At 40.0% G+C, this 16,850-nt stretch overlaps 1 protein-coding gene across 1 annotated transcript in view; it reads right to left on the reverse strand.

Annotated features, from left to right (window-relative positions):
- PITPNM3 (PITPNM family member 3) overlaps positions 1–16,850 on the reverse strand; it is a 1,020,867-nt gene that overhangs the window by 588,872 nt on the left and 415,145 nt on the right. The window contains exon 3 of the mRNA XM_073616741.1: positions 6,729–6,836. Coding sequence (XP_073472842.1) covers positions 6,729–6,836 — 108 coding nt within the window. The remainder of the gene's footprint in view (positions 1–6,728; positions 6,837–16,850) is intronic.

A 16,850-nucleotide genomic window follows, 5' to 3' on the forward strand; every position in this document is an offset into this window, starting at 1 on the left:
CTACTGTCCCTCCAGGTTGGACCAAGAGACAGCCAATCACGTAAGCCCTCTTTCCCAGTGGCAGACAGCATGGGTTCAAGCCTACACGGAGGCTTTCCAGGCTGCAGGTTTGACCAGCAGACATGGCTAATGGAGGCAGACTGTCTAGGAATAGGCTTGTTTAATTAAATGTTTAATTAAATGCACCCACAGAGACCCCCCCACTACCAACTATGCAACTCCCCTCCTTTATCCCAGCAACACAGATGCCAAATTAGACCTCTTTGAGCTGACAATATGGACACAGCAGCATTTTTTCCCTACCACCGCTGACTCAGCGGCATATTTGATTCCAGTAACACGGCCAACACAGGGGCATTTTATTTCTTGCAGTGATGCCAATGATGGGAAATTTTTTCCCTTGCCATTGTTAGCACCATATTCTACCGTGGGACAGAAAGTGCATCACTATTAAACTCTTCAGTTCGCTGTGGTGTGCCACAACCATTGGCATCCTTTTAGCGACTACCACAGCCATTACATATTTTGTGTCAGCATTGCACACACATCTATTAGCCCCTACTTCAACCAATGAAGGAGAGGTCACAATTTGCCATCTTTGCTCTGGGCACTGGATGACCTCGTCCTGGCACCGCTACAGTGTATTCACTTGAGTTTCTTCAAATTACTTTCCTGTTTTTCATTTCACTTGAAATCAATATATAATCATCACAGTATGCAATTTTTTTAGCTGTCCTTAGAAAAGACATTTTTTCGCATTCAAAATAAATATTGTTTAGTCATAATTTAGTAGAGAAAACAAATTTGTAATTAAAGATAAAAAAAGAACAAAGCCTGATTGGATATGTTGTAGCTAACTTGATTATCAGAACTCGGAAAGTAGGTTGTGATGTCCTTGGGTACAGGAACTCACAGGCCTTTTTATGTACATTGTAGCTCAATTACTCTACTGAAATCATTAAAGATTACCCTAGGGCTATACAAGCTATTAAATCTGTTTGTGAGAAATTTAACAACTTGCTGCTCATCATCTCATGAATGGCACATTGTTTTAGTATGAAGCAGATAAGGTTACGGACAACAAATTGTTAAATCTGTCAGTAGCAAAAAAATTTATTATTTTTTTGAAACACTAATTGGAAAGCTGAACTTTGGGATAAGAAAATATTGTCTAAAAACAAGAGGCATGTATAGTCTTACTTGTATTTTGGTGTGCTTGGTGTATTTCTTTCAGATCTGTGCAGTAATTGAGCATGAAACTTTGCCCCTGTGCAGGAGCTTCCTTAAAGAAGACTAGTCACTGCTGCTCTTCCTGCTTGTGCAGGGTGCACGATCTTGTCTATGCCTCCAGGCAGCCTGTAGTGGGTGGGCCTGCTAGGTCCCTCCCACAGCTCGGCACTCCATATAGGTTATGGGCAGCACAGTTTGTTTATGATAATAACTGGGAATGCAAAAGCATTTGGTGCATACAAAGTGGACTTCTGTCCTTTGTGGCTCTAGAGCAGTGGTTCACAACTCCTGTCCTCAGGACCCACTAACAGGTCAGATTTTAAGTATTACCTTGAATAGATGCAGACTAGAATACTGCAATCACTGAGCAGCAAATGAGATCACCTGTCATGTATTTCAGTTATCTTGCAAACCTGGCCTGTTAGTGGGTCCTGAGGACAGGAGTTTGATAATCACTGCTCTAGAGGAATATATTTAAATGGACGATTTTGTACCTGAAAATTTAAAGTGTTACTAAACCCATTACCATGCATTCACTATATCTGGTCTCCCACAGTACACAGAACATAGAAATGCAATTATTTTAGTAAATATAAACTGCTACATACCTTTTCTCACCAGTGGTATATAGAAGTCATATAACTTCTATCAGTGACCGGCCAAGCACTGTTTTCATTCTCCTCTGACTGTCCTATGAGGCTGCAGGATCCCTGGCCCTCTGTCTGGACAGTGCTGATTGGCCCTGTGCTATTCACATGCACCATCCCCCCCCCCAAAAAAAACCTCTCTAGCAATACACACCAAAAACTGAGCATGTGCACAGTGCCCTTAAGGCACTATATCAGGGGTCTCCAAACTATGGCCCTCCAGTTGGGAATTACAATTCCCATCATGCCTAGTCATGTCTGTGAATGTCAGAGTTTTACAATGCTTCATGGGACGTGTAGTTCTGCAACAGCTGAAGGGCCGTAGTTTGGAGATCCCTGCACTATACTATCAAAAGATGGATTGACAGTGCAAGAAGGGGAAGATCAGAGAAGACAGGATCAAACAGCCTTTTTACACAATGAAGAGAATTAATCCCTTCGGTTCCACAGTGAGTATAAGAAGCATGCTTTCCTGCAGATACAGACTGATTTTACCATTGTGGGTGTAGTAACACTATAAGCTTTTATCAGTGACAGTAACAAGCATTCACTAAACAGATGCCTGCCTTTTACATTAGTTGCAACAGTAGCATGTAGTAGAAATTAACTGCTCGTGAGTGAAGCTTTGTGTGATCATGTGCAATTTGTTTGTACTACATTGCTAGTAGAAGAAGTCGAAGACACCCCCGGCAATGAATAAATGCATCAATACTATAAATGAGACTATATGGAAAGAAAAAGCAGTCTACATAAAGAGGAAATCTCAGGGAATTTGAAAGGATGAGGAGACCGTGGCTGATTAAAATGGGATCCCCCCCTCCTTAGAGGGGAGAGGATAGAGAAAGCTCTGTGAACCACTTAAAGAAAGGTGATAGGTACAGAATGCACACTCAGGATAAGCTACTCTATAATAACTTTAAAATTAAGATAAGAGATGCTGTAACGGAAGTGAACTACAGAATGAAATAGTATATATAATATATATATATATATATATTATATATATATATATATATATATATATATATATATATATATATATATATATATATATATATATATATATATATATATATAGTAATTTTCTACTAAAGAATAAATAATTAAAAAAAAAAAAAAAAAGGAGTCTCCTTACTACGATCAGAGATGCAGTGTGTCAGACTGACACACAGCACCTCCGATCGCCATGCGCCCCTGCGGATGCGCACCAGCATGTTATCCTGCTGGACATCATATGATGCCCAGTCAGGATAACAGAACCATCATCCGGCCATCAATCTGCTATAGGCCGGGCAGGAAGTGGCTACCCATGGTTTAGATGTTCTGAATTTGTAACTTTCCTAATCTGCTTGCTTGTAGACAGGTGCAGTCTACTTTCTCCACTGCAGGTGGAAACTAACAAATTCTTCCATCCACACAAACAAGTTGGATGGAGAAATCCCCCCCCCCCCCACCAGAACATAATATTGTGACAGCGGCACCCTGCCGCTGTCAGAATACACTGATCAGTGGCTGCAGCCATTGACTACAGCCGCTGATCAACAAACGTTTGCCAATTTGTCCATTCAACAGAAGTCAATTTAATATTCAACTTCTGTTAAAGAGGGATGGCCATGCATTAATCGTGTAGCCGGTCTCTGCTGAACCAGCCAAATTTCTATGGCCAGCTTTACTCTCTCTCTTTGAAACCATCATTTCTATGCTGACAATACCCAGTTATACTGTACAACCATATTAAACAGGATTCTAAATTGGCTGTTTCTTCCCTATTCAACTGTTTCTTTGACATGAAGACATGGATAACCCCATTCCTCCAACGAAACTGTGCAAGACTGAAGTTGTGCTTATTGGCACCCCTATCAACTTTGCAAAGCCAGTCCTTTAACTCTATCTGTTTACGGAACTGTACTTGAGCTTCAGTCTAAATTTGAAAATCTAGGAGTGATCCTTGATACACTTGCACACAATGTTGTCAGAACACTTTTGTTCTGCTTGAGAAACATCACTTAACTGTGTCCTGTGCCATCATACACTGTGACAGAAAAGGTGATAAATACCTTTTCTTCTAACCTAACTATTTATAACTCTCTACTTACTGGGATACCTAGTTCCACACTAAACAGACTACAGGATGTCCAAAAATCAGCTGCCAGAATTCTGACTAGGTCTAGTGCAAGTGATCAAATTACTAGGGATGCACCGATATATCAGCTGCCAAAAATGATCGGCTGAAAATAGGGCTATAGGCATTTTGCTGATAGAAAAAAGGTGCAGATAATTTTCGTCCAAAAATTAATCGGCCAAAAATAGGGTCATTGGTGCCGATAATGGCCGAAAATAAATTCATATTCATTTAAATTAATATTAATTAAAAGGTTGAATATAATATGACTGTTCATGCAACAAGATCGTAAGGGAGGAGGCAGGTGAAATCTGCTTTAAATTCAAACGGAACCTTAGACCCTTCTCCATTGACCCAGTCCATTCATTTAAACATGAGAAATTAGCTTAAAGTAGAGAAACTCCAGTAAAAAATATTTTTTGAGTAAAGTGTTAAAGGTTTAGTAATGTTTTGCTGTATAGCAGAGTTCCTCTCAGTTTTTCTGTGGTTACTGGGAAAGGATTTGAGGCATTATCTCTCCAACAGGGCTTTAGAAACAGAATAAAGTATATCAGTGTTCATATTTGCCTTTTTGTTACACAGTATCTTCTGCACTGTTGTAGGAAAACAACACACTAATCTACAGAGTGCTTAGAACTCCTAGTGTGAACAACCCCCACCAATCTGCCTAGATACCAGAATGCAACATACACTATATAACCAAAAGTATTCGAACACCTGCCTTTACACGCATATGAACGTTAATGGCATCCCAGTCTTAGTCAGTAGGGTTCAATATTGAGTTGGCCCACCCTTCGCAGCTCAGCTATAACAGCTTCAATTCTTCTGGGAAGGCTGTCCACAAGGTTTAGGAGCTTCCGCTCTAATTCATCCCAATGGTGTTCTATTGGGTTGAGGTCAGGACTCTGTGCAGTCAAATTCCTCAAGGTCCAGGAAGGTCCATAAAGACATGGATGAGCGAGTTTGGGGTGGAGGAACTTGACTGCCCTATACAGAGTCCTGACCACAACCTGACAGAACACCTTTTGGATGAATTAGAGTGGAGACTGCAAGCCAGGCCTTCTCACCCACATCAGTGCCTGACCTCACAAATGCGCTTCTGGAAGAATGGTCAAACATTCCCATAGACACACTCCTAAACCTTGTGGACAGCCTTCCTAGAAGAGTTGAAGCTGTTATAGCTGCAAAGAGTGGACCAACTCAATATTGAACCCTGCAGACTAAGACTGGGATGCCATTAAAGGCGTGTACAAGCAGGCTTCCCAATACTTTTGGTAATATAGTGTATGTTGGGTGTGTGCCCCCAGCACTGCAGAAATGAGTGCTCTGCCACGTTGAAAATCCACACATAGTGCTCTCTCCCTCTGTCACACAACGTTGAGCTCAGCCACTGCTGTGACAGGTAGAGTTAGTTAAAAGTGCAGTAGGTTTACTGTGATGGTTAGAGTTACAAAGAGGGTGAATGTGAGGGGTTTAGCAAGAGATGGATTTACATGGAGGGTTAATGTCAGGGTTGCAAGCAAAGTAAGTGTGAGGGTTTATGTTAGAGTTGGGATACATGGAGGGTTAATGTTAAAGTTAGGGTTCCAAGGAAGATAAATGTGAGATTATTTGTGAGAGTTTGTCTTACAACTGGAGTTATTGTTAAAATTAGGAGTATAAATAGGTAAGTTTGAGGGTTTATTTGAGGGTTGGGATTACAGGAAAGCTGAGTGTAAGGGTCAGTATTACAGAGAGGTTTAGTGTTATTGTCAAGATTCCAGGGAAGGTGTGAGGTGTTTCGTTACAGGGAAAATTAGTGTGAGGTTTACCTTAGGGCAGGGCATTTCTCTCTTTGCTGGGAGGTCTGCACCAAGACTACCAGCACGGAGTCTCTATCACATGAAAGATAATGTATTACCTCAACAGATGTCTTAGATACTAGGTCCATGGACTAACCCGAGAAAAACTGTAAAATGTACTGATTTACAGTACTTGGAAAATGGGGTGATACTGTCATCCACATTTTCATATCCACTCATCTATAAATCAGAAAGGATGTCTCATACATTCTTGATAAATTGTTCAAAGAAAGTTTATTTACTACAGTATATAAATGTAAAATTACATTGACATTGATTTACTATTTGCACTTGCAAAAATACTTTCCTTGCAGTTGATTGGGTATCCTTTACAAAGCGAATTTTAACTAAGTTAACTAATGTAGGGAAAGTTCCTTTGAAAAGTGAAAATTCACTTGCAATATGAACAGCCTAACATACAAAATAGTGCAGCGCTCTACCATTTAGTATAAAATGATATTAAAGTGTCACAGTGCATGTAAAGAATATATACATGAAACAAAAATGATTATATCATACAGTAATATTATTCAAAACAATTCATATACCATATAGTGATATCCACATATAAATAGGATGTTCATATATTATCTAGGGGTGTCCACATATAGATAAGGAAGTGCAAAAAAGTTCATAAGCTGAAGTGTCCAGAAGTTGATCCCAAATAGTACACATATGGAATATCCACAAATGGATCACAGTGATATCCACCTCCAGACAATCATCAGGAAGGTGTGTTTTTGTGCAAAAAATAAACTTAAAGTGCATCCACAGTGTGCTAGTTCCACCACTACTATGCAGCCCCATAATCTCCTTAAATCGTATCAAATTAACAATTAAGCAGATGTAATGCAGGCTTTAAATATTGTATTTAGTAATAATTCTTACCTGGACTCTCTTCTAGCTTTCCAATGGTTTCAATTTGTTCCACCAAGTCATTTGAGTTCCATTGACTCATTCCAATAAGTATTGCATTTTTTCCTTCAACAACTTCTTCTGAAATGATCAAAAAAAAACCATCAGTGATCAGTGGGAGTGATCAAGGTATGTGTGTGTCTTAAAGAAATACAGTCTAGAGCCCTAACCTGGTCAGGCTAAATTTCCTTTTTGGCTTCACTGTACTAAGTGGAGTGGTGATCTTTTTTTTTTTTTACCAAGGCCAGTGCTTGATTGATCCTGACAAATACAAGTAAAAGGTACAAAACACTTGGCGTACTATTGTAACCCAATAGACATATTAAAAGTCCATAAAATATATAGCTGTCAAAAGAGAGTCCAAACAGAGGCCTGCCACCACATGGGAATAGAAGCCAGATTTCAGCAATGCTGAAAATAGAACAAATAGATTGTTCCTGTCTGCCTCTGGAAGAGGCTTTCAGAACAAAGAATTCAAGGACCAACTACTGATTTATGAATATTTATCAGAGCCCAGCCAATCCCTAGGGAGTAGAATGCCTAGAAGGTAGCTGGGGAGGTGATAAATGTTTGAGAGACCTGTTCAGCGTGTTCTTGTCCTGGGGCTCCTGCATCTGGGATGCAGTCCATGTACTGGAGGTGCTATGTGGACCTCAGCAGGTGCTGGGCTGAGGGCCAAGAGAAGATATGCTAAAAGGAATTTGAAGGGCATAACCTTGGAGTCTGCTCTGAAAAAGAACCTTTTGTCTCTCACACTGAAGAGTGTGGTGTGAAAACTGGGTGGCAGACAGCTATCCTAGGACATTGTGAATAAGACTTGGTGTTGGACTCTCAAGTGTGCATTTGCTAGAGGGAATTGAGTGTCAGAGGTTACTGGATGGACTGGGTCTTACAGAGACCTGGAATTACTGGTCCTTCCCTATTACCTTTCCTCAAAGCTGTTTCCAGAGGATTTTGTAAGAAGTTTGTCATCCCGTTGATTGAGTATCCTGAACCCTTAAATCTCCTCCTGTTCATGTTTCTGCAGAATAAATCCACAAAAAGACATACACAAAAACAGACTGAGCCTGTGTTGTTGTTGTGCTTGGAACTGTGTCTGTGGTAGGCAGCCTCTATATTAGCAAGAGAGGCCTGGGCATATTCTCAGAAGCCCCTCCGGAGGTGCTACAGAGGAAGCCATCACTTAGACTCATGTATTAGCTGGGTGCTTATTATGCTGTTCCTCTTGCTTTGATAACTTTGAGACATGGACCCAGAACAAATACGAAGATCGCAAGGTCAGAGATAAGTCAGAGGTCCTTAAGCCTCGTTCACACAGGGCGTACTATATAGTACGTTCATGCAGGGCTATGTTTACCCACATGGGGATGCAAAGGTGTTCCGTGCAGCCCCGTGTAGAGTGGTGTTCCGTGCAGCCCCGTGTAGAGCGTCCTATTGATGTCTATTGAATCACAGTAGCTGGACAGACACATCCGTGTGGGTGCTGGTTCATATTGGTGCACGTTCCTGAACTCACTCTTTGTGCATTTGACATGCACCTGTCTGTACCCACGCTGACAACCTGCCATCTAGGAGACCAAAGAGAGCAGTGGTGATGCTAACAAGGGAGCCAGGTGGATCTACATTTTTCGTTTAATTTGTGAAGTTAAAACCTCTGCTTGGGCAACTTTGTATGGAACTTTATTTTTGCTTAATAAAAACAGGCTGACATGCCCTAAAACTGCAGTCTGGACTGACACAAGCCCATTACAAGCACATCTACAGTACCATGAGAGCCAATACTCACCCCATATCACACCAGGCAGATGTCATATTGGGACACAGCACTATGTCCATGCAGCCCCTGTGTTCCAATTTACATCAATAGGACTAACTGTAAACATGACCCTCCACAGGCATACAGTATAGTATGCCCTGTGTCAATAAAGCCTTATTTGTATGCTTGCTCCAAGTTACAGACTCAAAGTATAGAGGTATGGGTGTTATGATGACAGCCAGGCAATTAGCATTTGCTTAAGTGGCAGCCATGTTTATCTTGTGACAAATTTCCATAAAAATGCATGATTAAATAGTTCCTGATAGTATAATAATAGGTATGTGGAAAGCACACCAACCAATTAACGGTCACCAGACTTTCAGCATCCACTGGGCTCAAGTCTAAATCTCTGTAAAAGGTCAACCTACCCCAAGGATTTAAGTAGCTCTTTTTGTGTACATTGTTAGGGAAACAGCTCAAAATGTTGCTATATTGGACAGCAGAGTTTTTTAAGCTATTTACCCAACAATTTAGACGTAAAAGAGCTATTATTCTGTAAACCTTTAAGTCCTTGGTGTATGTAGACCTTTTCCAGAGACTTTTTAAATAGTTTCTGAATTTTTTTAGGCTAGTCATAGACAGGGATAGGTTTGCCTAAGAATCTCAGTTCAGGAGATATCTGTCCATCGTTTATAGCGCATAGTCAGGGCTGCTGTTAGAAATCATTGGGCCCCATACGGCCTACCTGATAGGACCTGAAGGAACTCAGAGGTAGGCAGGTGTACATAGACCACAAGTCCAGTTACATCAGTCTGCCCATAGAGCTGCATGGAGGTTCCGATCAGGAAAAAAACAGATGAGTGGACCTGACAGCAAAGCTCTGAAGGGGAGTGGTTGGGAGGCAGTATAAATGCAGCTCAGCCACATGTTTGTACTGCCCCTTAACCACAAGTGTAAACTAAAATCTCACTGTACTTATGATCATCATCATTGTCGTGATGATAATCACAGTATAGTAGATTCTCTATGGCTGTCTGTCACATGACTGTTTGGTGCAGTTATGCGTTCTGGACTGGCTCTACTGTTTGCTGAGGACTGTACCTTCCAGAGAGTAAATGGAAGGGCTCAAGGCAGCCTTTGCACCCCCCCCATGAGATCCCGGAGCTGCGCCCTCAGTCACCTCTCATTCACTGCCAGCTACATCCTCGTCCACCCCAGCCCTCAGCACTGAGGAAGCAGAGCTATCTAGAATCACTCCACAAAGGAAAGGTTGTGAGCAGTTGGCCTTGAGCATCAGGACCTGCAGCACTGGCATTTTCGTCCTGTATGCTGAAAATGAAAAAAGTCCCTCCTCTTGGACCCCCCCCCCTGTTAGACTGATCAGGGAAATTAAATTTCAGTCCTGGTAAGCCTAGTAGTAGCGGTGGACTTTGGTGGTCTATTTTACACATTTATCCATAAATATACAATACAGCTGCCTGGGCCCCTCTGATGGGGCCTGGGCCTGGTACAGCAGGACTGTCTGTACTGTTTAATCAGTGACCCAGGTTTTAGTGTTTATTTATTACACAACTCACTTGATAGACCTAAATGACATATGAAAAGGAAAGGTTCTGCCAGCCTGCACATACATTTTGCAACAAGCTGGAAAACCAACCTGTGAGATGAGTGCTTCTGACACTTACAATGCTTATAATTGCTCCCTGTGAATAAACTTTATAAACAAAGTGAAGGCACTGCCAGGAGCAATTCAATTGCCCTTGAAAACCCCAACAACTGCCTTCAGTATTTCCTACTTTCAGAAGTGGCAGTGCTAAGCTAAACCCCAACAATACAATGTAGAGCACCTCTAAATAGCTTGCTAATGCACTGCATTGCTTTTAGGGATTTGCCTTGGTGTACAAAGATTGCACCCTGCAGGCTTGAAAGGATCAGAGGAAATCCTTGAAGCAATTTTTTTTTCTGTGCCTTATCTACACTTCTATGGTAAGTTTGGGGGAGTGGGCTTGTTAAATTTATGACAAATATACATTAATAATAAGACAAAAAATAATGTGCAAAAAACTATAACCCATAGCAACTAATGAAAACTGTAGTGCAAGAAGACGCCTTGCAAGTCATCATTATTCTTTACACTGACATGTTAAAATGTATCTGCAGTTAAAATCTAGAATCATATATCCATTTCTACATTGTATTTCATCTATTTCAAGCCTACTCTTATTAACCTCCCTGGCGGTATGATTCTTTCGGATTTTAGGTGCTGAAAGCGGTACAATTATTTTGCATGGAAATTTGGCGTTTTATATTGTAGGTCTGTAAATCTTAACAATAACACACTTAAATCTGTCCAAACCAGAGTCTAGTAGATATCCCGGGTATGATAAAGTTTGAAACACAAAAACATAAATTATAATATAATAAATAAAATAAATAATTAAAAAAAATTAAAAAAAATAGTAATAAAATAAATTTCCCCACAATTCACTATCGCTCAATTCTGCAAGTGTTCTAATTTACTATCGCTGTTTTCTAGCTGGTCTAAAGCCACTTTTGACGTAAAGGGACACTTTTTGGTTGCTATGGACAATCTCCAGTTTCCAGGCAGAAAGAACAGTGTATATCATGTAAAACTGCATGCAGGGCATGGGCCAGAGCACTGGGGACAAAAGGGATGTGAAATCATTTCATACAGTACTGTAATCTGTAAGATTACAGTACTGTATGTGTTATGATTTTGACATTTTTTTGAATTTGCCGCCAGGCTCCGCCCCCGTGCGTCGCGCCGCTCGCAGGGAACGGAGCCTGGCACGGAGAGGCTTCGGAGGAGGACGGAGCCCTCGGACACTGCGGGGGACATCGCAGGATCCCGGGGACAAGGTAAGTAACGCTGCCCCAGGATCCTGCAATGCGATCCCGAGTGTGGCTCGGGGTTACCGCTAATGGTACTGAATTTTAACCCCGAGCCACACTCGGGAATACCGCCAGGGAGGCTACAGTGGAATTTCACTCTCTCAATCAACATTGACTATTTTGAATCCTTATACTGCTAGCATTAGTAAATAGATAGGAAAGTATGTCATATTTACTTGTTCTAAACAGTTTTTTGGATTTATTTAGTAACTTCCCAGTTTTTATGTATGATGTCATACATCCCAGGAGTCTTCAGGAGGGGAGGAGTTGTTTTCCCAGCTAAGCACACCCTCCTGTTTCCATGTTTGATAAGGGCAGATGGATTCCAGGAAATGCCATATGAATCATCTGAAAAGTGATTTTTTTCAGCAAAATAAAGCATGGAGACACAGATAGATGGGGGAGTCTGCTTTGAATATTAAAAATGAATTAAAATAGCACTTTTGGTTTGTGGTGCTCAGATACAGTGCAGTTCCGCTTTAATATGAATGATCCTGAAGTTTATAAACTTACTTTGTGATGGTCCCTACACACTTCCTTGAATTCTGTGACATGTATTCCCAATGCCCTGTGAGTAGGCACTACTGTGTCACACATTTCACAGAGCCTGCCTTCTGAACTGCAGAGATGCTGTGAGAAGGAGTTTCAGAAGGCAGAGTCAGTACAGGAATCGCTTCTTGTAGGCAGAATGGTACCATGGGATATATACAGAAAGTAATATCCGTGCTGTGTAAAATAATTTCAAGTAAGGCTGCTTACACCAAAAAGCAGCATAACTGTGCTTCAGTGAATATATACAAAATAATAGTGAAGTGCTTCAAAAAGCAAAAAAGCAAAAAACAAAGCACAAATAAGTAATGCAATAAAGTCAAAATATTGAAGTTTAAATTCCAATGTGATGTCCGATATAATACCCTAAAAATTGTAGTTTCCCTAAAAGCTCCGTCTACAAATATTAAGCGCTTATGGAATAGGTGAAATAAATGTCTTTAGCTGAAAACATATCAAGCTTGTATCTCACTTGAATATTTTAATATTTTGCCAGTTTCATCTTTAATTTAATTTAGAGTCTTCTTTTGCCGTACTTAATTCATATAAATGTAATATATATATATATATATATATATATATATATATATATATATATATATATATATATATATATATATATATATATATATGATTTTATGGTTTTTTTTAGATTTTTTAGATATTACTATATTTATATATATGTATATCCGATTAATTTCGGTATATATGTATGTATATTTAACGCTTTTTGGATCTCTTGCGTTAACTGCCGCACATTTAATTTTGGGGAACATACATTTGTTTTTAAGTATAATATAATTTAATGGGATTGCCGCCATCTTTGAATATTTATTATCATAATTTGTTAGTTCTCGTTTTTTTATTATTAATTGATGTATTTTTTATTTAATTGCTCAATGTGCACATTGCGTTAAATAGTTTTAAAATTCATTTAAAATTTGTTTTAAACTGTTGTATATTGTTTAAACCCATTGTTAAATCATTTGCTAATTCAATTTGAATTTAATATAATCTTTGGTGGAAATGTGGATCGTTTGCCCCGACACCCGATCTGTGTGGATCGAAGTGTCTGTAGAGTAGAATCTCGCCCGGCGCCATTGCAAGGCTAGAGTGGTATGAGTATTTCTTACCCGCCGGTGCTTTAAGATGAATAAGATTGTAAGCCCCTTAACTTTGTAGCGTACTATATATGGTTATCTCATTATGGGGTAGCGTGTGGGGGTTATCGGATTGTCCGATTGTCCGGTCAGACCCTCAGTGTAATAATGGACACGATATTGAGTATAGCCTGAGCATGCTGACATAAGATAGAATTGATAAAGCTACTGATTATGAAATGGATTGGTAGACAATGGGTTAAAGACAATTGCACAGTGCTGAGCATATATAAAGAGTGACTTTGGTTGTATAGCCACACCCTCAGATGATGTCACAAATGACAAAACGCGTCAGTGCGTGGCTATATGACAGCACTGAATAGAGTGAGAACCATTGAGAGAGATATTGTGTGTTTGAATACCGGGTGTTTAAATATCGCGTCAACAACATAAGAGACACCTTCACTTGATTCCTTTCGGTGCAAATTTGTTATATGCCTCTTTTACTGTGAAAAAGTAAGTGTAATTCTTATAGGGGGGAACGTGTATTTAATAAAATATTGAAACGGGATTATGCTATGGAGCACATTTTTTTTTCTCTTCTCCATGTGAATGAGCTCATTTAGCGAGAGACCCGACCTCCCTGTCAGCAGTCGTTCTAGTGTGCAGTATCTCGTGGTGAGATCCGGAATCACAGACGATTCGCCGGTACATGCCTGTGATCCAACTTGGTCTGGCAAGAATTTATTTTATAGGTGGATTTATTTCTCCGTTATCCAAGACTTATATAGGTGGAAGGAATATCTGATGTGACTGTATCTACGCCTGAGATTAACATTATATGTTCTACCTGCACTTTAGACTTTAAGGTACACATACATTATTGAATATAGAGAGATATTTTGAATCATCTAATATAATTTTGTTTGATGTTTTTACACCTCAATATTGAAGTGGATTACGGTATATCTAAATACCTTATATTAACACTGGGTTGGTTAGTGTTAATTGTCTAGCGCTGCTTACACAGAATAGGTTTAAAAATTGGTTTGGATCTATTTTGAATTTATTTTTGTGTATTTTTTGTGATGTCCAATATAGTGGCAAATATCAAACAGTAATAAAACCAATGGTAATGCAGCAATTCTTCATAGAAATGCTTCAGTGATCTCCCACCACTAAGTGAATTTCAAACTCTCCAAAGCGAGTAGCTGCCATCACAGCAGCAAAAACGCCTAAAACAGTATGTTGATCCAACAAGAAAACATATCAGCATAGGGACTAAGAAAGAACCTCTTTGAAAGTCTCCAAATGCAGATGAATGAAGCTCACCAAGACCCAGAGAGAAAGTTCCAATAGTGTAGTATTTATTGGTAAAAACATGCATACAACAGATAAAGGATGGTGAATCAATTAAATCACATTTGTAAGCTGCTGTCGACCTGAAATCGAGCAGCGGTGTGACATCAGCACGACAATCTATCCTCCAACGCGTTTCGTCCAATGGGATGTTATCAAGGTTGGACCCCTTGGTGAGTTTGAAATTCACTGGGAGATTACTGAAGCACTTCTATGAAGAATTGCTGCATCAACAATGGTGTTATTGTTTGATATTTGTCACTATATTGGACATCACATTGGAATTTCAACTTCAATATTTGGCCTTTATTTAACTACTTATTTATGCTTTATGTTTTTTGCTTTTTATGGTTTTTGAGGCACTTCACTATTATTTTGTTTACCATGGGCTATGTATTCCTTGGAAATGGAAAGTAATCAGCAGGGGAGAAGTTGCAAAGCATGCGGGGAATCCAGGAGGTTGTGGAAAGAGAGGGCCAGCAGACAGACAGAACTCACAACACAAAAGGAGATTTTCAAGTAAGCTTATTTTGGATTGTCAAAAAATAACTTTTGTTTGTATATTTATTACAATGCTGATGTTATAAAATTGTCAGGGCTGGGCCCAGCCTTTCTTTCTCTGAGCTGGCCGCTCAGCTGTCGGCTCATTGCCAGCTCCTATCTCTCCACATTGACTCACCTGTTGATGTTATCCTGCTCGTCAGTCCTGCCTACTTAAGCCGTCCAGTCTGGATGATCTCTGTCTTTGCCTTGGTCACATCTCTAGAGACGCTCTCCTGTGTTCCTGTTAAAAACTTGGTTGGCTGACATTCCTTCTGGCTCCAGATCCTGCTTGCTGTTCCACTACGCTCATCTCTGGCCCCCTGACGTTTTGGCTTGTCTGACTATCCGTTCCGGTTCCTGAACTCTGGCTATGTTTTGACTATGTTTACTCTGTTTACCTTTTTTTTATTATTATTAAACAAGTGAGATTTAACTGTACTTCTGACTCAGTCTGATTCATGGTTTCTGACAAAAATGAAAGTGTGTGCTGTGAGTATAGATCTTTAGGTAAGCCTGATTATATCTTCAAAATAAAAAGAATACATTGCAAATACTGTATATGTTATGCAGTGTTCAGTTACACAGTACTCAGATGATCACAATTTGTTAAGATTGTAATTCACGATGATACATATCCGTAGTAATCCTAAATCCTTTGTTTTTAATAGAGCCTGTAGAAGTCTTTATTTTTGTTCAGCGCCATATAAACAGCTAATGTAGTCTGCCTTGCTCTTTGTCGGAATCTATTTTAATCCGCAGCTTGTTGGTAAACACGGCTGCATTAACCTTCGCCTTACAATATTTCTATTCACAGCAGCCTGGCACCATAAACCAGGAACAGACAAGCTGTAATAGCTCTGCTATTGGTGGTGCAAATTAGATACGTTAAAGCGCCCTGCAAACAGCATATTTTAGCAGAAGAGTCAATAGGGCGCTGTGGTATCTTTAACAGACCAGCTAGAGCAGTAATGTGAATGGACAGACATGCTACTATTGTCAAAATCTTCTGGTTGCCATGGTGACATTTCAAAGCCTGCAGCAAATACCCATGCGGTGAGAGGCTGCTTTGGTTCCAAAGGATACGGTCAAGACTAAATCCAATAATAGCTGCTTGTTATGAGGACAATAATGAACAGATTTCACAGCGATTCTCTGCAACCTCTTCCCCTCTGTGCAAAAAGAGTACTAATGATATTAATTAGAAAATGTGGGGATTATGATAGACTACACAGGGTATGTGATCTAGAAGTACTTATGCGAGCTTGTTTGACGATGTGCTGCATGCTGGGAGATCTGGTTCAACAACAGTTAGGAGCTACCAGATCTTCAGCCCTGCAGTCAAGTGTGGTTCAAATTTACAGCAGCACAACATAACTTATTAAAGAGCAAAAAACATCATTATATCTAAGGTATGAGTGTACACTATAGTGTCAAAAGTATTTACACCTTTACACGCACAAGAACTTTAATGCCATCCCAGTTTTAGCCTGTAGGGTTCAATATTGAATTGAAGCACCCTTTGCAGTTATACCAGCTTCAACTCTTCTGGGAAGGTTGTCCACAAGGTTTAGGTGTGTGTCTATGGGAATGTTTGACCATTCTTCCAGAAGCACATTTGTGAGGTCAGGCACTGATGTGGACGAGAAGGCCTGGCTCGCAGTCTCTGCTCTAATTCATCCCAAAGGTGTTCTATCGGGTTAAGGTCAGGGCTCTGTGCAGGCCAGTCAAGTTTCTCCATCCCAAACTCGCTCTTCCATGTCTTTATATAACTTGTGCACTGGTCCAAATCATTTTGTGGAGGGGGACTTATAGTGGGGGGGTTGTTTTTCAGGGGTTGGGCTTGGCCACTTAGTTCCAGTGAAATTGTCCAAAATG

Source organism: Aquarana catesbeiana, linkage group LG02, assembly GCF_042186555.1.
Source record: "Aquarana catesbeiana isolate 2022-GZ linkage group LG02, ASM4218655v1, whole genome shotgun sequence".
Lineage (NCBI taxonomy): Eukaryota > Metazoa > Chordata > Amphibia > Anura > Ranidae > Aquarana > Aquarana catesbeiana.